Raw genomic sequence first — 25,669 nt, 5'->3', positions numbered from 1 at the left:
AATCTCCCTAAATGGTCCTTTTATCCTCATGTTTCTGTCCACAGAACTTCAGTCACTCCTGATCTCCAGTTACTTTAGAGCTGTATCTGTTTGTCTGGTTTTTAACACTCTGCAAACCGGTCAATGATCAAGAAGACCTCATTTTTCCTTTGGACTCCGTAATTCCCACATGTCATTTTCCAATGCCATCATCTCTCTTCCAGTAAGTCTCCAACACCAGCTTGCTTGGCAGGAAAACTGTCTTCTTTGTTAGCCATTCTGTAAGGAACATTGCCTTCCCACTAGCTGGAGAGGGTTAGTGGTGGCAAAGCCTCAGAGAACTTGTTCCAACACCCTTGTTTTCAGAGAAGCCTCAAGTTGTAAAGAACTTTTTAAAAATTCTAATGACTTGGCAGGTTTTCATAACTTTCTTAAAGTGGCAACCACCACTTCTTATTTATTGGTATTCTTTATTTGATCTGAAAGCAGGCAGAACTTTGGATAGTAACTGGACAGGAGAAGAGCAGGTAATACAGAGAAATTTCAAGTCATCCCTGCTTTTAAAACTGTGTCTCAGAAAGAGAAATGTCTTCATTAGCTACAATCATCAAGCATCTGCCGCATTTAGGGAGGTTTTATTTTTATTTATTTTTATTTTTTGAGATGGAATCTCACTTTGTCACCCAGGCTGGAGTGCAATGGCACAATCTTGGCTCACTGCAACCTCCGCCTCCTGGGTTCAAACAATTCTCCTACCTCAGTCCTGTGAGTAGGGGGGATAACAGGCACCCACCACCATGCCTGGCTAATTTTTGTATTTTTAATAGAGATGGGGTTTCACCATGTTGGCCAAGCTGGTCTCAAACTCCAGACCTCACATGATCCACCTGTCTTGGCCTCCCAAAGTGCTGGGATTATAGATGTGAGCCACCACGCCCGGTCAAGGGAGGTTTTAGACCGGTAGAAAGTTTTTAAAACCTTCCATCATTACAAAGAATCATAGAAATGCATGGAAAATAGAGAGCAGGCAAACGATGCTTATTTCTCCCACGTGTTAAGAAGACAAGTCAAACTGCTATGTGTTTAATGCTGGCTTACAGTTTATTATAGATATTATTTGAATGTGTACTTTCTATAGGAAATCCCAATGCATTCTAGTTCATATTGCCCATGTTATAGAACATAGAATGTAATTTTGCTATTTTAAATGGCATAGGGGTTCATAGTTGTATCTTGTCTTTGATAATGTAGTATTTTTCTTACTGTACTTTATTTGATGCTGAGTCCTTTGGTAGGGGCAGTAGGGGCTCCATGCCTGGTCATTATATAGTACCACATGAGGAAGGGAGTATCAGAGGAGGCTATCAGTTCTGATGCCTTATGCAAACATCAAGGAGCACTGCTTTCCTTGTGGACATAAGTGGTGGCTAGATTCACAGGCCATGACTCAGCACACACCTTCTAGTCTGATCACAAGGCTGCTTGCGGCCGCTAAAACAAGCCATGCTTCCCTCAGCTTATACTTAAGTCTCTGCCCTAAAGACTATTCTCTCTTTTCCTGCCTTTGCTAAATGCTGCTCAAATATTAAGGGCCTCATTAGGCCGGTATCTTAAGTTCCTTCTGCTCACTCTAGACACCACTGGTATTACCCAAACTCTCTTCATCCTAAATCGTGTCTGCCCACAGTTTAACACTTAATGGCATATCACGTAGTATCATTTAAGGGAGACTTAAAACATGGCAGTTCTTGATTGAACTTGACACAGGCATCCTGTCCCTCTCTGGAAGACCACATAATGGGTTCCCTTTTAGCTAATGATATTACAAACCTCTTGTATGCTAAGGAAGACGCATTATTCTGCCCCAATGTCACCAGTGATCTTCTGCAGCTTTGACTTTCACCGATGCTCCCTGTGTCTTATTGCTGCCCCAGGTGTGAGAACTATCTCACACCTCACACCATTCCCTGGAGTCCTGAGGACTTACCCAGAAACTCAGTAGGATGGGAAACTGGGGGTGAACAAATGGCAGTCACTTGGAAGGAAGCTGTCAGGGCATGGCCAGCAGCCTGAGAGAAGGTGCTGAGTTTGGAAAATAGGAAGGTGGTGAACTGGCCAAGGCATCATGAGTTTACAGCTTGTGACTAAGATGTAAAGGTAGGAGGACCAGTCCCATTCCACACCTGATCCTTAGGGACCTCAAGCCTCCTGGGTTTGCCAGCTGGGATTGGGATTGTCTTGTGTCATCCACAATGATCCCGCCAAAGGGGTCCTGAAGATACAGGCTTCCTTCCTGCTTGCCATCCTCGGAATGGCTCGGGTGTCCCCAGAACTGGCCAATCTATGCACCTGGAGCTGAGGTTTGACACACTCTCCAGGTTCAGGGCAGTCCTAGAAGCCAGCTAAAGCCTCTCTCCTCGGGGTAGATCTGCAAGGTTGGCATCCTGGGAGCTTGGTGCATAAGGCTGGTTTATCTTCCACAGGAGCTATGAGCTCTGTGTGTGAACCCACTGGCGAGAGCATTGACCCTGGGCTACCTGTCCGAGTCATAATTCAGGAGCCCTGTTCTGAGAGCACTTCCTCGCCACCCTAGAGACACACACACCCTACCTCAGGACCTCACAGGAACTCATTCTAGTCTTCAAGTGTCAGAGTCATTCACCCATTTATTCATCCACATACTCAACAAATAACTATTGTGAATGTCTATGAGCCAGACACTGAACCTGAGGCTACAGCAGTAAACAAGACCATCCCAGGCTCTGCCCTCAGGAAGCTAGCCAGCAAGTGAGGAAGCTCCATAAAGCACACACTAGCAAAATCCTGTAATTATGGTAAGAGGAAAGAGATATATTTTGGGAGATGCACGCCAATGGTTGTGGCCTGAAGTTTCACCTTTCCTCCACAGAAGTCATAATGGAAGATGCTTACCCACTCCTGTCCTGGGGTAGGAGAGATAGCAGATGGGATGGCAGTGTCATTTAGGAAATTGCCTTCAACATGTCTATTATTGTAATATAGGCTATAGAAAGTACAGTTCCGCACAGTGCTTTAGTTTTTGGCCTTCTGGCTAAAGAAGTTGTATGTATTCTGGGGTGTCATGGGAGAGAATTATTGCGGGGTCCCTGAGTGTGCAAAAGTCAAGGAATCCAAGATAGAAAAACCAGGGCATGGGGCCCACCAAGAAAATGCTTCAGAAACCCTGGGGTGGGGATATCTTCTGCAGTGCAGTGGGCGTCAGTCCTGTGGGAGGGCAGGATGCAGAGGCCTCTGGCTAGACCATAGGAGGTGCTGCCAGGCTCCCTGGGCTGGAGGAAGCCCTGCCCCTGTACGTGCGAGCATCACCCTCCTGTGACATGTGATGATCTCTCATGGTAACTGATGGCCTCAAGGCACCCACCAAACCTATGTGAAGCAACCAGTATCACGCAGAGGGCGGAACATGATGGAGTGACTTGACAGAGTTTAATGGGATGACAAGGCTTGGCCTAGAGTGTTGCCTTCCGCTTGCGTGGCCCAGCATGCGACAGCACATTCCCTGCTGCCAGCTGGAATACCACCATGACTCACTTGGGCTCACCATGGCATCTCCAAACAAGACATTGGAATTTGTAAACTGTCGCCACTCTAGGGGGTAAACTCATGCCTTTTCACCTAGTCTCGAGGACAGGGATGCTTTAGAGCAGTGCTTTCCAAACAGTAATGTGCACACAAATCCCCTGCGAATTCTGATCCTGAAGGTCAGAGGTGGGGGGGAGGGTGGGGTGGCCGCTGAGATGCCTCATTTCTAAACAAGTTCCAGGGGATGTCAATGCTGCTGATCTGTGGACCACACTCTGAATAGCAAGACCTGAAAACATTCACCAAAGGCAGTGAAATTAAACCTTCATTCCTCCTTCATGAGGGAGGATTATCAGCTCTACCATCTAGTGCTCACTCTGCAAGCATTTGTCAAGCCTAGGAACTGAGAGAATGATAACACCACTGGCAGGAATAATGAAGTCAGAGACAGGAACTGTTTTAGGAGAAAATAATAATAATTACCTTTCCTTGAATGCCTGTCCTGTTCTATGATCTTGTTTAATCCTTATATTTGGTGGGTAAATTTTATTAATCTTCATTAATTTCATAGTGAAATTAAACTCAAAAAGGTGAGGCGATTTTCCCTGAGGTGCTATTGCTGGCTAGAAATTGAATCTAGTCTTTTAAACTCCAAAATCTATCTGATCCCACTGTGATGCAGTTCCCTGTTTTGGAGAGTGGAGAATTAGGGTTAGGTAGATGTAGCATAGTGGTTCTCAACCTTGCCAGCACATTAGAATCACCAAGAAAACTTTAAAAATCCCCGTACCCCAAACTAATTACAATAGACTCTCTAGGGGAGGAATGCTGCAGCCACATTTTTAAAAGCTCTCCAAGTAATTCCCATGTACAGACAAGCCTGAGAATCATGGAGTTAGCCCAACTCTTCTCCTAAGAAGTGAGCAATTGAGAAGCTAATAAATGAAATGGCAACCTTGTCAGAACTAGCATCTTTCCATTCCTTCTCCAGGACTCTTCCCAATAAATCAGCTAAACACAATATGCTATAGTGGGATGAAGCAGAATGGGAAAGCAGGACTCAGGAATTTGCCAAGGGAAAATATATAAGGAAGAGCTGAGAATTCAAGCCAACACTGGAGGCAACACACATTTAGGAGCTGAGGAGAAGATTCAGAAAGAGAGAATTTCACCAAACTAAAATCCTTAAAATCAAGAGCAGCATGTTCTTCATTTAGGAATCCTCCTAAATGAAGGAGGATTGGCATCTCTCAGACAATGGATGGATGAATGAATGGATGGAACAAGAAAGGTGGGTAGATCTAATGGACAAGAAAGTTCAGAAGCCAAGTTGAGAAGTAAATGGATGTCACATTGGGATTGAGGAAAAAGATAACAGGAGAGATAGCTTTGCCCAGCGTGAATCTACTGAAGGAAGGAGTACAAAAGTTAATGGCCTCCATGAGGAAGCCATATTGTAGGGTTTTCTTCTTAGGATTAGGATGATTTTTCAATAACAAGTAGAGAAATAAATGGAACAATCTGTTTGAGGCAAAAATAATAATAATAATAATAATGCTTGAGGCTACTCTAGGGACCATAATGCATCATCTCTTGCCATAATCAAGAGGAAAGGCCAGAGCCCTCACCATCTCCTCAAAGAGAAATCTTAGATTAAAAACAGAACATAGCTCTGGGTACTCCACCAACCACCTGGGATGCCCCTGGGTAACTTTTCTTCATCCTTCAAGGCTGTCATGGATGTTCATTTAAAGTAAATTTCTCCTTTTTAAACATTGAGGATAAAAACCTATTGAAGGTCAAGTGTGATCCTCACCCATAATCCCAGCATTTTGGAAGGCTAAGGTGGGAGGATTGCTTGAGGCCAGGAGTTCAAGATCAGCCTAGGCAACCTAGCAAGACCCCTTGACTATAAAAACTAAAAATAAAAAAACTATTGAGCAATTAGTTGTGAAACTTACATGGCAGTCAAGTCTCTCAGAGATTCTGTAGACCCCAAGTTTTACAAAAATGTGAGTCAGAAGGAGCCAAAATGCTAAGTGATGTTGAGTATTAAAAGTCCACACAGGGATATTGTTCATCAGATCATGATGTGTGTTTAAATTTCTGCCTGAGTTTTTCCATCTCACTCAATAATGTTTGATTCATTGTCCATGTCCACATGGGTTTAATTATGAGATCACAGACCCTTGCCTTCAAAGATGACATCTCCTGAACCATGCCTTAGGCACTCTTCTGTATGGAATAAGGACTTTTCCTCACCCATCCATGCTACCCTGTCCCACTTTCAGACCTCCACTGACACCTTTAGATTAGCTGGCCAGTCTGCCAGTGTGTTATGCTTCTGGGGGCTAGAGAGCCAAACGACCTACTGAGGAATCAACTCTCTGACTTCACTCACATTAGCACATCCCAGCCACCACAGGCCATAGGACAAAACTAAATATTAGTCCCCAACTTAAATATGTCCCTTGGTCCAGGTGTTGGGAGAAAATAATCAGCAACCTCGGCTGAGTGAGAAAAAGACTGCAGGTAGGGAAAATTGATACAATGATGGGAAACCCATCTCTCCCTGCTATGCCCTGTTTCTTTTCACAGTTCTATCTCTCCAGGACCCAGAATTGAAACCTCAGCTGGGAGAAGGCGCCACTGGTCCCAAGAAGCTGAATTAAAACCTAGCTTCTTCCAGTACAAGAAACTAAGTCAACGAGAACAGTTCTCCAACTAACGGAACAGTGTTGAGAGTCACCATCTTTTATTTAAAAGCAGAGGTTTTTGATTAATTAGGAACCCTTCTTTTAGTTCTGTCACCATTTATTCATCTGAATTTTGAACGAGTAATGGAAAATTTTGGTTTTGTCCAATGCTATACAGAAAGGATAATGGTGCTGTAATGCTTAGCTGATTTTTTTTTTTAAGTACTACTAAGAGATGTCATATCCAAAAGAAATGAAGCTTTCTCTACTGGGTTTTAATTCAGCTTTCAAAGAAAAGTTGGAGTCAGGTTTATTCTTTAACAACAGGATACCATGCTAGAGACATAGGGGATTCTCCTCCGTGTCTGCAGTACCCCTGCAAACTGTATTTCTTGGGCCAGTGTTGTTACGGTGAGAGTTGCTAAGGCTGTGGTCAGTTAAATCATAATACTTCAGCTTAGCAACTCAAGAATTGAGGATGCAATGTGCTCCAGGTTCAAGTCGACTGATGGGACAGATCATTGAATAGTTTGCCCAGTTTGCCCTTAAGTTTCTTCTGCCTTTGGCCCCCAACCCAGCCTCGGCAATACCAAGAGAAAGGAAGGAAGAGGCAGGGGAATGGGAGAAGGGGGCAGGGCGAAGAGAGTTTGTATCACTCTCCAGCTCTTGGCCGCCAATTCGTATAAGGCACAGGAACAGTAACAGTGAGGATTCCTAATAACTACAAAAGGTCCTTAAATCAGGCCGAGCAGACAAAACTGTGTAGCCAACAGACACTCAAGTCTCCAGTTGAGACAAATGATGAGGAAGGAGCCTGAGCCAGCTGCCACCTCCACAGCACCAGAGAGCAGCTGCACTTTAACATACCTGCCCCATCCCAGCCAGGCCCCTGGTGAGTAACTCAGATCCTGAGTTTAATGTTACAAATAATGTGCACTTCAAGAGTATGTAATTGGGCAGCACCCACACTCAGGAATTCGACAAGAGATTCTCATGCTTCTCTGTTCCCTCAATACCCCACCCCCACCCCCTGCCCCACAAAGAGAATGCAAGGACTCCAAGATTGGAACAGAACATTCCTTTGCAGTGCATTCTGAGCCCTCTGATGTTTTGGTTTGGTAAACTTTCAGACAAAATGGCAGCAGATAGATCTGGGTGTCCAGCAAACCCCATTCGCAATGGTGATGCCAGACCACCCCACCTCTTCTTCCTGGCCCAATTATCAAATCGAGCTCAACTTCCTGAGCTTGGGGCCAGCATCCCCGTATCTTTCACAGTGAGAGAATAATCCAATATGTGGTTTACCCTCAAAAGAGGGACTAGGAACTACAGCCATGCCAGTCCCCATCCCTTATTTTTCCCAACACTTTACTCTCCTTTTCATCTGAGCCTAAAGAGATTGAAATGATTCTCTTCCTACTTCTTCCCCTATTGTCCTCGTTGAGAAATGATTTTTTTTTTAAGCTTGAAGAAACAAAAGGCATAAGCCTGGGAGGGAGGATGATGCCCCGGGTGGTCTAGTGGGTAGGATTTGGCGCTCTCACCACCATAGCCCTGGTTCAGTTCCCGATCAGGGAAGCTTTTCTTCTTACCAGGCGTAGTGGCTCATGCCTATAATCCCAGCACTTTGGGAGGCTGAGGCGGTGGATCACTTGAGATCAAGGGTTCAAGACCAGCCTGGCCAACATGGTGAAATCCCATCTCTACTAAAAATGCAAAATTAGCCAGGCATGCTGGTGCAGGCCTGTAATCTCAGCTACTCAGAAGGCTGAGGCAGGAGAATTGCTTGAACCTGGGAGGTGGAGGTTGCAGTGAGCCTAAATTACACCACTGTACTCCAGCCTGGGCAACAGAGCATGACTGTGTCTAAAAAATAAAAAAGAAAGAAAGAAAAAAGAAACAAAAGCTATCTTCTTAGAGTTCAAAAAAATAAAAAATGAAAATTTTTAAAAGCTCAGGGTATTTCTCGTATGGCTAGACAAGATGGTTCCTTGCACAAAGACGTACTAGCACCCCTTTTCTCAAGACATTTTAGTGCCATCTGCAAGAACTTTATTGCAATAAGCACACAAATGTCTAGGACATTAATAGTGACCCCTTAGATGTTGTGCATTTTTGTAGCACACAACCTACACACCCTTACACATTGGCCCAGGACACCAGAGACTACCTTATGAATCTTATACTGGTCTGATTTTAATTTAAAACCTGGAAAGGTGACAGGTGGGCATCTGATGAAAGCTGTAGGTAAGGATGGAGATTACCTGGACCCTCTCTGCTTTGTGCCAGAGGAATAACATCTCTGGATGTTCCCAGCTATTGATCCCCTTACACTCCTAAAATGGATGGAATAATTGCAGGATTGCATTTAAGAACTAAAAATTTGGGGACCTCAGTTCCTCCTGTCATCACCCATCATCGTGTTCCCCTAGCAAGGGCGGGTGGAGGTGGTTTGAGTGAGATGTTTGCACTCTGCTCCAGCTTGGCCTTTGGCTTCACTCTAGGGAATGCCTATCACAAAGGGTCTCCTCAAAGTGTCATTCTGGGAGTTTTGGCTCTCATCTGGCACCTTTTTGTCTGACTGTTTTCCAAACCAAAGAAGTCAGTAGGCTCAGAACACACTACAAAGGAACATTCTCTTCCATACTTGTAGTCCTTGCTACTCTCTTCATGGCGGGTGAGGAGACAGGGAAGCATGAGAATATCTTTCAGAATTTCTCAGTGTGGGCACTACCCAATTACATACTCTTGAGGTGTCAATTATTTGTAACATTAAATTGCCTGTGCATAGATCAATATCAAGCAGCAATCAAATGAAACAGTGTTATAATAATTTGATTAAAACAACACAAATTTAGAAATACCTACAAATGCAAGGTATAGAAAAAATATTAAAATTGTGTTTTATCCATAGTTGCGTTCTCCCTTCTCCACTTTGTCACCTAGTCCTTATATCCTCTTACATACATCTGATGAACTGTCTCAACATCTTTCTGGAAAGAGGGAGGTCCATTATGAATAAAGAGAGCTATTGGATCCTGACTTCATCATCCAGTACCTTCCAGCCCAGACAGGACTGTGCATCATGAGACGTATTTTAAAAATAAAAAGGCATTACCAGAACCTTTTCAGGGCTGGGGGGGGCATGATTTCATGCTCAGTGAGGAAAAGAGATGTAAATTGCTTTAAGTGCACAGAAGCCCACCGGGAAATCCAAACTGATTTGGGCAGAACATGAGGAGGGGAAGGAGAGAGAAAACATCCTAGGGGCAGAAACTCCAAGGAGAAAGTGGAAGAGGAGAGCAGCTTTTTGTATGTTCATTTGTGATCGTTCTATGCAGAGTGCTGGAAGGTGCATTCACCTGGAACAAGAACAGAGAGGGGCACCCAAAGAGGAGATGCATGGGAAAGAGCAAGGAAAGACAATGTAAGGGCATAAATACTCAGCAAATGACTCTCTGGAAATAATAAAGGAGCTACTGTAGAAATAACAGAGAAAAGGTCATTGTATTGTACGATTAGGCTGCTTAAAAGCACCGAGAACACATGTATGCACACAATATTGGGTGCCCAGTTGTCTACAGCAACAAGGTGGCAGCGGACCCTGGCATCTCAGGATCCTGCAACATGAGAACTTGGCAAGCCCTGCATCAGAAACCTACCTAGTTTACAGTTCTTGAATGAAGCAAATGGTTTCCTCTGTACTCATAACTGCACCCCTTCTGATGTCAAAGCCAAGGAGAAGCTTGTCCCCTTATTGAAGCCAGGAGGAAGTTCCCATTTGGAAATTCCCAAGGAACACCAATGCCAATTAAGAGGGGCAGGCATCAGAATGGTGGCACCTCTACGTGTTCAGCATGGTGCTTTAAAGATGTCATCCCTCATCACGACTTTATAAAGGAGGTAAAGTTATCCCACTCTACACTGAGGAATCTGAGGCTCAGAGACAGTGAGGAACAAGCCTAAGGTCATACAGCTTGTCAGAGAAAAGCCAGTATTCAAACTCAGGTCTATCTGACTTGAAATTCCATGAGCTTTGCACTGCCTTGTGCATACAATATGGCAAGGCTGGGTGTTTTGTGACCCCCACTTAAGGTGTGGCTTTACAGGGACCAGGAGAAAGGCCAGTGTGGGAGGGTGGGTAAAGAAAGAGGTGGTTTTTCCAAGAAGGCCTGAGACTCACTACACACCCTCAGCCCTGACCAGTGCCACTGAGGCAGAAGCCTGCATGGGTGTCGTGTGGAAGCAGCTTCAGGATGAGGTCCATAAATTTGCATCATGGCTGAGTTGAGTGAATGAATGAATAAATGAATGAATGAAAAGCAAACATATGGGCAGAAGTTGGAAATACTGGACAGCACTAGAGTGGTTAAAAGTACAAAGGCTGAGTCAGACTGAGTAAGTTATTTAAACTCTGAGCCTCAGTTTACTCACCTACAAAATGGGGACAATAGTATAGCATAGGATTTTTGCAAATGCTCAACCATTTGTGGCAATTCTTATCCTTCTCACTATGGTTATTGTTTCTATCAGGGACAGTGGCCCATTTGCATAAGGAAGTCGTGGAGATACTCGTATGATTCCTTTCATTCCCAAAGCAGGCCACTCACACTGTCTTCTGGTGATTCATTTTTCTACTTCAGGGAAACTCTAGGAGCTTATTTGCTCCTTTCTTTTTAACCAGGGAAAAAATTTTGGAAGGAGATCTGCCTGAACCTCAAAACTCTTATTATAAACCTGGACCTATGGGTTCCCCCTCAGGCCCCAGTGCTCCAGAGGCACTTGGAGGAAGGATGTCCCAAGCAGACAAGGAACCTGTGGTCTGGCGGGTATCCAGTGGGTGGAGCCAGAGAGCTCCCAGCCACAGGCCACCTTGCTGAAGGCTGATAAGTACTATCTGCACATCCAAGCGGACAAGAGACCCAGACGAAAGAAGACCTATGATAGCTGCATGGCTGGCTGTGGGATTACATTTTTTTTTAAATTCTGTGCTCATAAAAGTACATTTCAGTTAGATTTTTACCATAACAGAACAAGCCACAAAATTGAAATTTAAAAAGAAGGAGGAAGGAAGAGAGATTTTAATTCAGTTTTAGATCCCCCTGCTATGGAATGTTTGCTTCCTGAATTTTAAGAGGCAGCAGAGTATGTCCGAGCATTCTCAACTGGAAAGAGGGACATACCAGGGGAACACTGATATTTTTGTTTTCTCTTCACTGGAGAAAAGGGTGCCTGGCTTACAGAAAACAACTTGCATGTACTTTATCTTCCCTACCCTCCCAACAGCCCCTCAGGCTCTTACTGGAGTCTTGTATCTGTACAGAAGTTGTGTCAAGTAAGTCTAAGAAAATTTTACCCCAGGAGTACTTAGCTTCCGAGTCCACACGGCAGCAAACCTGCCCCATGGTTTTTACTTTAACATGTTGATCCTTTTTTCAGTTGTAAATCTTTCCAAAAACATGAGAAGGGGGCCAGAGGAAACAGAAGAAAAAGATGCATTTTGGTAGGATTCTTGCTGGTCAAAGATCTTGGAATGCCGTGGAAACAATGGCAAAGCAGTTGGCACCGTGTCAAGAACAGAGAGCGAGAGAGAAAGAGACATCAGGTACTGAAGCCAGGGGACCAGTTCCTTGGTGTTGCTTTGGCATTGGTGCCTGCAGTGGGAGGAGAAAGCTGAGCCCACAAACACACAGAGCAGAGCAGGGCTCTGGGTATATAACTGTTAGGTGCCTCCCTCCAGCACTATCTCCTGGGACGCACTCTCCCTTGCTGTGGAGCCGGGCAAATCTTTATCAGCCACTGCCTTCTGCCGTCAGGAAGCCAGCTAGAGTGGTGTAAGTACCCATTCTCATTTCTATTCACTTCCCACTATTCACCATTTGGAGCTTGTCTTCAGAGTCCAAAGTTTTTCTATTTTTCTTAATGGAGAAAATGTTTTATGTTGCCAGACTTGATCAGAAGTAGCAAAATCAGAGTTCTGATAGACTAGAAAGCAATTTGCCAAAGCCACAGGCTTCTTCCTGGTAGCTCAAAGGCATGCTTTATTCGTGATTTCTGAAGCAAGGTGCATGCAGCACCTAAGCTGATGTGGAAGAGGGTTTGCAGGGAGGTGTCCACGCGAGGTGACCAATGATTCTGAGTTAATTGACACTATTAGGAGTTTCGAGCCATGTTCTTGAAATAACAATTCAGACTGTGTTCTTGAAATAAGTTTGAGACAAGTGTCTACATGACTCAAAAGAAAAAAGTAGTCAACTGGGAATGGCCCTTTCCAGTGATGGATTTATGGACTCCTCTGCATGTGCCGTCATGCTGAAGGAAATGTTCTGTGCACCCATGAGGAGAACGAGTCAGTCACAACTAAAGAAAGCCACGAACTCGGCAGTTTCCTTGCAGCTGCACTTTCTGATGTGTGGAACCAAGACTTCTGAGAGTAGCGTTTTCTAAGGAGGGAAGTGTTTTAACGAGGACACAGGGATATCTGACAGCGTTTTCTTTGTTTCTGATTACAGCTTTAAAGAACACTCGGCCTCTCCTGCCACTTAAAAACTACCTAAAATAAAGATTATAGTAAGTACAAAATTAGTGCCAATGCTGAAGATCTGTTTATTATGCTAGAGCATGCGTGTTTAAATGCTTTCTTCCATATTCATAGCCAACACTTCATATTATTTTTAAAAGTAATAGCTGAGGCATGGAAAATTGAAGACTTCAGGTCTCTCCAATTGCACATATTTCTAGTACATGCCAGCAATAGAATACATTTTATTTCATGTGATAAAATAGAGGAGATTAGTTGAACTGAAATCTTGATACTGCCTCGTATGAAAACGCCAAGCACTGCTTCATTTTACTAGTGATCTGGGAGATGAAAAGTGCTTTTGACTTCTGCTGGTAAGCTCTTCAGGCGCAGCTTCCAGAATATTCTTGGGATGTTAACTTACAGCACACACAAGCCTTGCTGTAGATATGTCAGCTTTGAGGCACAAGGAGACATTTGTTTGTCAGAGAGTAACTGCTTCTGGCAAGGGCATAGGGTAAAACTGGGGATGGCAGAGCCCTTTCTCTGTGGTTATTCAACCCCACCTCAAGAATAGTTCACAGGGACTGTGAAGACAGTCTGTGCCCACTGCATCGCCTATTCCTGGCCCCTGCTGCAGACTCCAGCCCACAGAAACTGCTGCTTCACTTATATGTCAACTTGAACAGAACCTTGGGTGGCATTAATGTGCCTTACCCCAGACTGAAAAATTAAGAACCACCAGAGCTGACCTATTTCACAAGATCCACTCTGCCTGCCACATGCTGAGTGAATTTAGATGGTGCCCACTCTGAACCTCAGTTTTCTCTTCTATAAAATGAAGTCTTGGGCCAGCATGGTGGCTCATGCCTGTAATCCCAGCACTTTGGGAGGCTGAGGCAGGTAGATCATTTGAGATCAGGAGTTCAAGACCAGCCTGACCAACATGGTAAAACCCTGTCTCTAATAAAAATACAAAATTAGCCAGGTGTGGTGGCATATGACTATAATCCCAGCTACTCAGGAGGCTGAGGCAGGATAACCACTTGAACTTGGGAGGCAGAGGATGCAGTGAGCTGAGATCATGCCATTGCACTCCAGCCTGGGTGACAAGCACAAAACTCTGTCTCAAAAAAAAAGAAGAAAGCTTGAACTACTTGGTCTCTAAAATCCTACCTAGCTCTCAAATTTCCCAGTCTCTTGCTTCTAGGAAAATACTGATGTTGAACTCAAGGAAGTGGTTCTCCAAGATGTGTGATTTTCATGGTAGGGGAAAGGCAGGCACCAGGCAGGGGCAGAAGGGGAAGGTGTCTACACTGAGAGAATGTGACAACCCCTGCTTGTCTCTTTTTCATTCTTCATTCTTTATTTCTTTGTCTTTAGCTTTATATAACATGAGGGCCTTACCACTGGATTTCTTAACCATTTGTTCTTTATCAAATAAAAATATTCATAATGCAACACACAGGCACATCAGCGTGAGCAGAACTAGCCAGCTAGTTTACCATAGGCAGATACACATGCATGCACATGCACAATATTACCTGAGACATGCCAGAAGTATTTTCCAAAATTGTGGATTTTTCTGAGTCACTCTGGTAAAGAGTAGGTTTTCAGGTTTCAGGCCAAGCCAGTAGAAAATAGTAAAATTAGAATAAACAACAGAGGGAGAAAAAGAGAAATACCACACGCGCAAACTGTTTTGAAACTTCTGGAAAAAGAGTGATATTCTTGGATGCAATGAACTTTTAAAAAGGAAAAAGAAAATTTATAAAAAGCTGCCACATTTGTAGAATTCAACTAAAAACTGTTTATTATTAACATAGTAATGTTCAGAATTTAAGAATTCCTGGCCTGGCACAGTGACTTATGCCTGTAATCCCCAGTGCTTTGGGAGGCCGAGGTGGGATGATCACTTGAGGCCAGGAATTCAAAACCAGCCTGGACAACACAATGAGACTTTGTCTCTGCAAAAAAAAATAGTAAAAATAATTTTAAAAATTAGCTGGATGTGGTGGCACAGGCAAAAAAAAAAAAAAAAAAAAAAAAAAAACACCACTTAGGAAAGTCTCAAAGCAGGCTTGTGAATGCATACAAACTGTGGCTAGTATCTTACTACAGAAAATAGAGCCTGCATCATGCATCCTTCTTCCCATGTTTCATAAACAAGACCAGGGGAACCTGTTGTAGGGCAACCTGTTGCGAGGGTGTTGGTCCCCAAGATGCAGCCTTTACAATCTGCCCCCAAACGTTTCAGAGCATGAAGTCCATTCTCCCCTCTGGAACAGGCAGCTTCAGATCCACCAGCAGAGACACACAGCAGAACAAAATCTGGGCATTGGTCTCCGTGTAGGATGGCTTGCCATTGTTACTATTTTTTCTTAGGCAAAGTAAATGAACATTTAATATCCATAGTTGGCTGGATGTCCCTCCACCCACTGCGAGCTCTTTGGTGAAGGGGAAGTCCTCCTCTGTTAGAAGTCTCCCATGTGGGGCCATGTCTTCCCTCACCAGGAACCTGCTGGGTGTGCTCCAGCCTCCCTCAACTTGCCTTTTGCATGGTCGTTGGAGCTAGGGCACACGTCACGCTGATTCACATATTTTTGCCCTTTGTCACGTATTGAGAAAAAGGAAGGATGAATGGACGGTCTTTGATTGGTGGCGCTGGGGACGCCCGTCATGGTCCTGTTTGGAAGGACCCTTTTGGAACTAAAGCTGGTGAGGCAGCGCACAGAGGCATCGACCCGCTAAGCTTGGCCCTGGCAGATGGGTCTCAGGAACAGGTATGCTTCCTTCATGCAGCCTCTGGCTCGGGGAACCTGGGAGCCTGCTCCAAATTCTGGTGTGTCTTTTCTGGGCAGAGCCTGGGAAGTCGGGGTTGGCTGTGAGATGAGCCAAAAGCACAGGGATCTCGGTCCAAAAAGCCCTGCAGTGCTCATCTTGGTTTGGAGGCTGGACCATTGAGCCGAGGAGTTTTGACAGCCATGAAAAAGCTGGAGTGAAGTCACCTGTGGCTTTACATTTACCCTGTGTCTACTTTATTAGAGTGCCTTTTATTTATTGTCCCTTCTTTTTAGTTGAAATTAATGGCTACTTCACTGGGGCTAAGATATCTGAGCATCGGCAGGTCCTGGCTCCATAGCTTTGCATTGTCTTCCCAGTTAGGATGTGTGGACTCTTAAAGTTCCCCAAGGAATGCAAATATTCTAGCATGGCAAAATTCTAGCGTGTACTACAGCTTTAAGTTATTTTCTCCTAAGGAGTTCTCATGCCTGACTTCTGAAGCAAGTAGTCAGGGCTCCCAGGGGCTCCAGAAGGGTTCAGCAGTTCAGAATAAATGGTTCCTGGGGACTCTGAAACAGCAGCAACTGTCTGCTCAGGTCATGAGAAGACCCTTCTCTGCAGGAATCCTAGCCCTACAATGCACCCCAATTATGTTGAAATTAGATTCACAAATTGCAATAAATCTTCTATATGTTGGGCTGTAGATTTAGAGAAAGCTAGTTTAATCTTTACTTAACTTTGGGTGGCTCAACAGGAGACTCAGGCCATTCAGGTTCTCAATCACGTCTGGCCAGTTATATTATCAGGTTTCGAATCTGTATCTCTAAAATCTCTGAGGTGATGGGATATTTAAACCCCTCTAAAATAAATAAATGTATGCCAGAAATTTTGAGAACAGAATTCATTTGTTCTGAAATAGCCCAAGTTCCTGCTTTGGTAGTTGATGGAAAATGCCACCTGAGTGTTTGCATTTGATACTGCCACCTTAGGGCTTCATAGATTCAGTTCCAGAAACTCAAGGCAGTTGTCTTTGGGCTGCTAGTCCTTGCCTGAGCTGAGCCTGATGCCTCCCATAAGTTGGTATGGCTTTGAAAATGGGTTACTGCAGCAGAGGCAGGGGCTGACCAAGCAATATTTTCAGCTATGAAATTTGAAGAAGATAATCTGAAAATAAATGATAATCACAACTTTGACAGGTTATGAAATAAAAGGTAATTTTTCATAGGTGCTTAATTATTCATACAATTTTTCATCTTTAACTATGGAGCCAACTCAGCTCCATATGGACTTAGCTTTGGTTCCTGACCACGAAGATTCACACAGATGTTGGTGTCAACACTGTTTTGCCAAGACAAGATGACCTTGGTCTGGAATGCAGTGTATAAATAGCTGCTTTTTTGTGCAACAATTAGTAGTTCATCATTATTTAAAAAGCAGAATGGTTAGTTGGGCAGTGAAGTAATACAATTGAAATGTAATTGTTAGCAATAAATCAGTTACTCATATTGATTTCCTTACTGGGATTAATAGAAGCCAAAGCTAGAGTTCAGTTTTTTAAAATAGATATAATTTACTATCTATTCATTGCTATTTGTTAGATAATTTGTTAGATATGGTAGATGGAACAATGATGGGGCCAGAAATAGCCATGAGGACCATTTTACCACAGCCTGGCAACATGGAGAAGATAGACTGGTTTCTCTGCATGGGCTTTCAGTGTTTCTTTAGTCATGTAGTCGTGTCTTATATGGCTGTGGCTTCAACATTCCACAATTATGCCTTCCAGGGTCTGATGATTTTGGCGTTTCCCTGCTTCCCAATTGACCTGGCTGTGCTGTTGGCTGCTCTTGCACACTCAAGGTGGTTTTGCCATTGGCTCCCTCCCTCAGCCTGCCTCTGGGATTATGCCACTGGTACTCTTTTATGTCTACCATCAGCACTATGAAATCATCATTTTTGTCTTCAAGGTACCAAATTCTGGTGATATTGGTGCTTTTTGCAGAAAAAGAAATCTATCATGAGAAGTGAATGGTCCCATAGTGAACACAGTCATGGTAACAGTGTTCTTATGTTCCAGAGGTGTGTTTACTATAATTATGCCCTGCACATTTTTCTATCATACAATCCTTAGATTACAGCTCTTTGGTTTTCAACAGCTTTGTCCAATTCCATCTGTCCCAGTTTCTCTACCTTGGTGAAATAGCATTCTTGCCTGGTTTTACACATTTAAATAACAAATTCCAAAAGTAAAGAGTATCTGAGGCAGTCATATGACATAAGGACAGATTCAAGCAATCTTGGACTAGCAGAGGGTGGGGAGGCAGTGTCAACACACACAGTTTTTTAAATTTCTTCCCTTTCCATCTTTTAAAAATAAAACTTTTGTAAAATAAAAACTTAATTTAGAAGGCTGCCTGTTTTGACAAGTAGCTGATCAGCCCGCATTGGTGAGCAGGCCATTCCATAACATGATTTCTTGGTCCTTAATTGAGAGCCTGGAGCCTAAGCACTGGATTTTGGTTATTTCTATATGATTCGACTCATTCTGTTGACATTAACTGTTTTTCAGTCTTCTCAACTAGACTGAGCTCCTTAAGTGTAGGAAATATGTGCTCAGTAAATGTTTGTTGGACCAGACACTGCGCATTATGAAATTAAAGACCATAAACTTCTCATGGTAGCATTAGAGACACTGATAACAAAGGTACTGTGGGATTTCGGTTTGGGCAGTAAGCTCTGTGGTGGCATTTCAGGAGGAAAATGGTTCTCTCTTAAGTTCTGTGGAATATAATGGTCAAGATCTTCTGCTGTAACCAGGCCCAAAGCTGGCTAATTTGGAGGGCTCTGCTTTAGGGATACTTATGAACTCTGTCCTTCCCTCAAGGAGCCAGAGGAAGAGATAGCCATGGAGGATAGCCCCGCTATGGTTAGAGTGGACAGGGGTGAAAACCAAGTTTCACCGTGTCGAGGGAGAAGGTGCTTCCCCAAAGCTCTTGGCTATGTCACCGGTGATATGAAAGAACTTGCCAACTGGCTTAAAGGTAATTTATGCTTTCATCTTTTGGAAAGATGGGAGAAGCAGCTTTGGGGGAAATGGTTTCCTGGTACTTCCACTTATATCTTTAGCTATATTGTCCAACTTTTTATAGATCTCTTTACAGTGTTTTTCTACTTTTTATCTTTTAACCTGCAAACTTCTCCAAATTTTTTTTTTCTTATGGAGACAGTGGCCAGGGCCCAGCTCATATTAGAAGACGACACCTGGCTTCATCCTGTAGTTTCAGTACTTAAAAGTTAAATTTACTATTGGCAATTCATTCCTTTGGCTTCAGAGTTTGTGCCTGTAAGCATGATAAGTAAGTGCATTCGATGCTTTCAGGAGCTTAGATTCTAGGAAGGGCCATGTGAGTTGAGCATATGGTAGATAGATGCAGGGATCTGGGTGCAACTAAAGGGACAAAGCGTTCAGAGAGAAAGAGATAAAGAAATATCAGAAGCACATTTGACTTCCAGGAGATTTTGCTGATTTTGCTCAGGGTGGGCCTGTGGTTGAAGAGTGTCAGCTGGCTGCTTCCTCAGCTCTGCTTTATCTCATCCCTTCCAGACAAACCTGTGGTGCTCCAGTTTGTCAACTGGATTCTTCGGGGCATATCCCAAGTGGTGTTCGTCAACAACCCCATCAGTGGAATCCTGATTCTGGTGGGACTTCTTGTTCAGAATCCCTGGTGGGCTCTCACTGGCTGGCTGGGAACAGTGATCTCCACTCTGATGGCCCTTTTGCTCAGCCAGGACAGGTAGGTGCACCCTTTCCAGACTTCTCAGCTCCCTTCTAAGACACAGGGGCTGACCAGTTACTATGGGCAACGGTAGTAAAGCCATATCCTTCCCAGGAGAAACAACCTTTAGTCCAAAGAACTCTTCATATTTGCCTTTAGTCAGAGGTCAGAGAATCAGTTACAGTCTCTTACCTTTGATATCTGAATAAGTGGCTGGTCTAAACAATGCCAGATTCTTATGGCATTATGTGCTAACCAGAACTAAACTACAAGTAATTCCCTGGAGGGGTTCTGAAGGAATCTTCTTTAATGATTGATAAAATTATTTGTTATCAGCATTCTATTCGAGCAAAAGTGCATATGAGTTCAGGAAAAGTTTTAGTGGCTTAATAATCCCCATTATAGCTTGTTGCCATGATGAGTTTGGCAAACTCATTCTTCATAGACAATGCAAAAGTCAGCTCAGCTCCTGGAGAAAAGAATAACTATAAATTCCAACTTAGTAGATTTTTTTTTTTTTTTTTTTTTTTTTTTGGAGACGGAGTTTCGCTCTTGTTACCCAGGCTGGAGTGCAATGGCGCAATCTCAGCTCACCACAACCTCCGCCTCCTGGCTCAGGCAATTCTCCTGCCTCAGCCTCCTGAGTAGCTGGGATTACAGGCACGCGCCACCATGCCCAGCTAATTTTTTGTATATTTAGTAGAGACGGGGTTTCACCATGTTGACCAGGATGGTCTCGATCTCTTGACCTCGTGATCCACCCGCCTCGGCCTCCCAAAGTGCTGGGATTACAGGCGTAATCTACCGCACTCGGCAGTAGATTCTGACTTAAGAAGCCTCGGCGAGTCTACTGATACATGCATTAGATTAAAAATAGCATGTATGTCATAAATTGATCTGTCACTGAAGAATTGATGAGCTGACTCTCACCAGGACAGTAGACAGCTCCTCACTAGCCAGTTCCTTCAAGGAGGGGACCAGTATTTCAGGTGTCTGGGATTAACGCATAATCCCCAGTGTGGTCATCACACAACTAAACTCTTGTAATACTCGCTGCAAATTGCCTGAAGAGGTCCATGGGGAGGGACTTAGCAAATGTTTCACTTTTCCATCAATTTCAAGGAGGCTGATTTGCTCTCTGTAGAAGGGAATTGTATAGCTTAGGTTACACTCTGTTCCAATGCAGGCCAAGAAAAGGTCTTCTCAGTTTGGGGATAGAATCTAGATTTGTGTCATATTGAATATTCCTTTATTCTTTTGCTCTGATGACATGATCAACTATTTTTTGTCAGATATTACTTAGAAGACAAGTCATATGTATATATGTTAGTTTCAAATGTTTTACTTTCCTTGGTCTGAAAAGACTGCATTAAAATGGCAATCCTCTGTTGTAAGTAAACATAGGTCTTGCTGTGGCTTTAACTATGGCATTCCACAATTTATAGATGTTGTCATTAATTTTCCAATCAGATTCAAGCATTAACATCTCCAAGTCAGCTGTTGAGAGGACAAGTCTGCATAGCTCTCCATTGTCATCACGTGTAGTCCCAGTTTCTGAGTTGCATCATTGCAAATTGCGTCACCTCCAATATGCCCTCAAGGATTATTTAAGGGAGACAAAGAACTTTTGAACAGGGAGTCCCACCTTTAATGTTCATTCAGGTTAATGTATGTGACATCATCTTGCCTGTTGCAACGGTGCCTCCTGGCCCAGTTAGAAACAAGCCAAGAAGCAGCTGTCACGCTATCCTGTACCAGCCCCTGCAGTGTGGCTCGCTGTTTGTAGCACCTCCTGCTCAAGCCCAGCACTAGACCTCACCCACTCACTTCACCATTCTTTACTCCCCCGTCCCCCTACAGACATCGCCCTTGAGTGCCAGGCCCTCGGGAAGTGGATCCTGTGCCAGACATTGTCAACTGTCAGAGCTATGGGGGACCTGGCTTGTCAGCGTTGGAGCTTAGTCTATGGAAATTCTTCCATTTCTCACTAGGGGGATTCTAGTTATCAATTATGAAACCAGGACCATTTTGGTCAGAGTAGAATGCTTATACACTGTTGGTAGAAATGTAAATTAGCTCAGCCCCTGTAGAAAGTAGTTTGGAGATTTCTCAAAGTACTAAAATAAAATTACCATTTGACCCAGCAATCCTATTACTGGGAATATACCCAAAGGAAAGGAAATTGTTCTACCCAAAAGACACCTGCACTCACATGTTCAATTCAGCACTGTTCACAATAGCAAATACATGGAATCAATCTAGGTGCCCATCAACAGTGGAGTAGATAAAGAATATGTGGTACATATACACCATGAACTACTACATAGCCATAAAAAGATTGAAATCATGTACTTCGCAGCCACATGGATGCATCTGGAGGCCGTTATCCTAAGTGAATTAACATAGAAACAGAAAATCAAATACTGCCCATTTTCACTTATAAGTGGGAGCTAAACATTGAGTAAACATGGACACAAAGATGGAAATAGTAGACATCTGGGACTCCAAAAGAGGAGAGGAAGGGAAACAAGGGTTGAAAAGCTACCTATCGGGTACTATATTCAACATTTGGGTGAAGGGTTCAATAGAAGCCAAACCTCAGTCAGCGTCATGCAACATATCCACGTAACAAACCTGCACACGTACCCCCTCAATCTAAAAAAGAATAAGCAGAAGGAGGAGGAGTAGAAGAAGGAGAAGACAGGGAAGAAGTGAGATTGAATACTAAGCAAAAAGCAACCTCAGAAAGAAATGGGTGCTCAACATGCACATAATTAAATGGAGTACTTCTCCAAGTAAGAGAAAAGCAATCGTTTTTCTTTGTAATAACTTGGAAATGTACATCTGGAGATAACAAAATAGAAGCATCAAAACACAAAAATGTATACTAAGTTGGAAGATGAATGTTTATAAGATCAAAGGCACTATGAAAGTGAATTTACATTTCAAGAATCTTGTATCTCTCACCAAGAAATCAAACTGAGGAAACAGTTTCGTATGCTAAAGGCGCTATTCAAGTCAGAGGCTCTTGATTTAAAAGAAAGAATTTTTCCAAAGGAAAGGCTAAGAGGAAACAGAGCAGATTGCCTTGCTAAACTCCCCTTTCCTCTCTCAGCCACTGTAGACCTGTTTTTAGCTGTGATACCTGTGGAGGGAGTCGTTCTATCTCAGGGGTCCCCCAACCCCTGGGCTGGAGACGGGTACTAGTCTGCGGCCTGCTGTGAACCAGGCCACACAGCAGGAGGTGAGCGGGGGTGGGGGGGGCGCAGGTGAGCATTACCGCCTGGGCTCCACCTCCTGTCACATCAGCAGCGGCATTAGATTCTCTTACAAGCACAAACCATACTGTGAACTGCGCATGCAAGGCATCTAGATTGAATGCTCCTTATGAGAATCTAACAATTGCCTGATGATCTGAGGCGGAACAGTTTCATCCCTAAATCATCCCCCATTTCCCATGCATGGAAAATTGTCTTCCATAAAACCTGTCCCTGGTCCCAAAAAGGTTGGGGACCACAGATCTAAATGCACATTTATATTTTTATCTATGTATATTTCACTTCATGTCTTTATTAATATTTGTAAAATACTTATATAGATTTTGAAATACATTTCAAAATCTCATTTTTTAATATGATTATGATCTGGAAGTTACTAGTGTTATTTATGTGCAAGTGCAACCAACGCCAACCCAGAAAATGTCCATGCTGTGCCTCTTGCCCTGCAGGTCATCAATAGAATCTGGACTCTATGGCTACAATGCTACCCTGGTGGGAATACTCATGGCTGTCTTTTCGGACAAGGGAGACTATTTCTGGTGGTTGTTATTACCTATATGTGCTATGTCCATGACTTGGTAAGTTACAACTGGTTTTCAAAATGCCTTTTTTTACAAAAAAAAATATGGCAGGAGGAGGGAATGGGCATTATTTTCATATGGGCATAGAGTTTCAGTTTTGCAAGATGAAAAATTTTCTGCAAATTGATAGTGGTGATGGTTGTACAACAATGGGATTATTCTTAACGTCACTGAACTGCACACTTAAAATGGTTAGCCGGGTGCAATGGCTCTTGTTTGTAGTTCAAACGACTCAGAAGGCCAAGGTGGAAGGATCACTTGAGCCCAGGAGTTAGGGGCTGCAGTAAGCTATGATTGCATCACTGCACTTCAGTTTCCAGAACATCCTTGCTTGGTCAGAGTGAACAGAAGAAAGAGAAGGAGGAGAAGGAGGAGGGAGAGGGAAGGGAAGAGGAGAAGCAGGAGGGGGAAGAGGAGGGAAAATAGCTAAAATGGTAAATTTAAAATTGGATTCCTTTAGATTCTGTCGGAAACAGAAAAAACCATTTTATAAGATGTATATTTCCTTTCAACCAGTTATTTGGCCTTTTGTCTGATCTGGCTACACATTCACCAATACCTCTCAACCAGAGGTTCTCAACCCTGGCTGCACCCTGACTCTTCCATGGGGAGCAGAAACCATGCTGCAGTGAACATACAAGTGCAGGTGTCTTTTTGGTAGAAACACACTGATGCACATGGCCCCACACACACCTAACTCCTCCCTCCCAAGACACTGCTGTCATTTGTCTGCGTCAGCACCTGGGCATTGGGAGTTTCTAAAACTTCCCAGGTGACTCTACATTATAGCCTGAGTTCAGACCCACTTCCTTCATCATTGCTTCTCGAACTTGAGCATTATCAGAATCACCCACAGTGGTTGTTAAAACACAGGCACCTGTTCCCCATCCCCGGAGTTTCTGATTTAATCTATCTGGGGTGGGGCCTGATCATTTGCATTTCTAACACATTCCCAGGTGATGCTGGGAGAACCACTGTGCCTAAGTGAATTCTCCTTACCCACCTGCCGCCCAGCACTCCCTTAGAAAATTTTTTTCCATGGAATTTATTTTTTTTCAAACCCAAATTCTTCAAACTAGTTTTATTGTCTCAAATCCTTTTTCTGGAAACAAAGATTTCCTTCTTTCTATATTGCAATTAAATATAAAATACTAATATGCACATAAATGAGAAGCACAGCCTGCTGTGGGCAGTATCTGCAGAAGGGCCACTCACCCTTGCTGCACCCACGAGTGTGTGGATGAGGACCCACCTATAGAGCCAGCCTCCTCAGGAGGTAATCTGGGACCTGCTCTGAAGAACAGGTTCACAGGAAGGAGGCCTTGCCCGCAAGTGCTCACCACGCTCCCTTCCACAATCCAGGAAAATGGGAGTTCTGGTCTTTAAGTGATGGCTCCTTGATTGGGCCAACAAATGAGAGCCTACGCAGGCATCCCCAAACTTTTTACACAGGGGGCCAGTTCACTGTCCCTCAGACCGTTGGAGGGCCACCACATACTGTGCTCCTCTCAGTGACCACCAATGAAAGAGGTGCCCCTTCCTGAAGTGCGGCGGGGGGCCAGATAAATGGCCTCGGGGGCCGCATGCGGCCCGCGGGCCGGTTTGGAGACGCCTGGCCTACAGGGACCTGGGGGCCACGCAGCCCAGCCCCGCAGTGTCCAGGCTCAGAGACTGAGGAGACGCGCCTTGCCCAGGTCATGCAATTTATCAACAGCTCAAGGACGCACACTCTGAGATCTTTTTCCTCTGGCTCACACTACCCGCATCCTTGAACAATTGTTTCTCTTTTCCAAAGATAGATACATGAAAGAAATGATATATGCCAAATTCAGGATCCCGGTTGCCCCTAGTGGGGAGGGAGGGACATAAGAGCAAGCGGAGGTACAAAGGGGACTTTAACTATGTAGACAATATTTTATTTTGTATGTAATAAGAACTTCAAAATTATTTTTAAAATCTCAATATATAGCTCACTCTGAGCAACTCCAAGTAGAATTTTTCAAAAGCCACGTAAGCTGAGAGGTTGAGTTTTTACTTTATGCAATATTTACTGTCTCTATAAATAGTATTTATCCCAAGTTTTCTTTCTGTGGCAAATTTGCCAACACAACATGTGAGGGACCTATTGGCAGGTGAAACAAAGTCCATCTGGAGAATAGCGATTCCGTGTGTCAGCCTGGTTTGTCACATGCATGTTCTTCTGCTCTGTTCTTTTTTTAGCCCAATTTTCTCAAGCGCATTGAATTCCGTGCTCAGCAGATGGGACCTCCCTGTCTTCACCCTCCCTTTCAACATGGCATTGTCAATGTACCTTTCAGCCACAGGACATTACAATCCGTTCTTTCCAGGCAAATTGGTCATACCTGTAACTTCACAGCCAAATATCTCCTGGTCTGATCTAAGTGCCCTGGAGGTAAGAGACACTGGCTTCTCACATTCCCCCTGGCTCTGCAAGATACGTAATGGCCTCCTAGTCAATTGTCCATGGATGTCA

At 43.7% G+C, this 25,669-nt stretch overlaps 1 protein-coding gene across 14 annotated transcripts in view; it reads left to right on the top strand.

The window, feature by feature from the left end:
- SLC14A1 (solute carrier family 14 member 1 (Kidd blood group)) overlaps positions 1 to 25,669 on the top strand; it is a 52,901-nt gene that overhangs the window by 12,899 nt on the left and 14,333 nt on the right. For 2 of the 14 annotated variants that reach the window (XM_074383530.1, XM_074383526.1), the window contains exons 3-9: positions 45 to 202; positions 4,532 to 12,070; positions 12,749 to 15,539; positions 18,425 to 18,581; positions 19,145 to 19,334; positions 23,044 to 23,172; positions 25,396 to 25,588. In XM_074383530.1, coding sequence (XP_074239631.1) covers positions 15,393 to 15,539; positions 18,425 to 18,581; positions 19,145 to 19,334; positions 23,044 to 23,172; positions 25,396 to 25,588 — 816 coding nt within the window. In that variant the 5' untranslated portion in view covers positions 45 to 202; positions 4,532 to 12,070; positions 12,749 to 15,392. The other 12 variants (XM_074383528.1, XM_074383531.1, XM_074383529.1 and 9 more) reach the window with 12 other exon arrangements.

Source organism: Saimiri boliviensis, chromosome 13, assembly GCF_048565385.1.
Source record: "Saimiri boliviensis isolate mSaiBol1 chromosome 13, mSaiBol1.pri, whole genome shotgun sequence".
Taxonomy (NCBI): domain Eukaryota; kingdom Metazoa; phylum Chordata; class Mammalia; order Primates; family Cebidae; genus Saimiri; species Saimiri boliviensis.
Note: the sequence above shows the minus strand (reverse complement) of the source record. Positions and strands in the feature narration are given on the sequence as shown.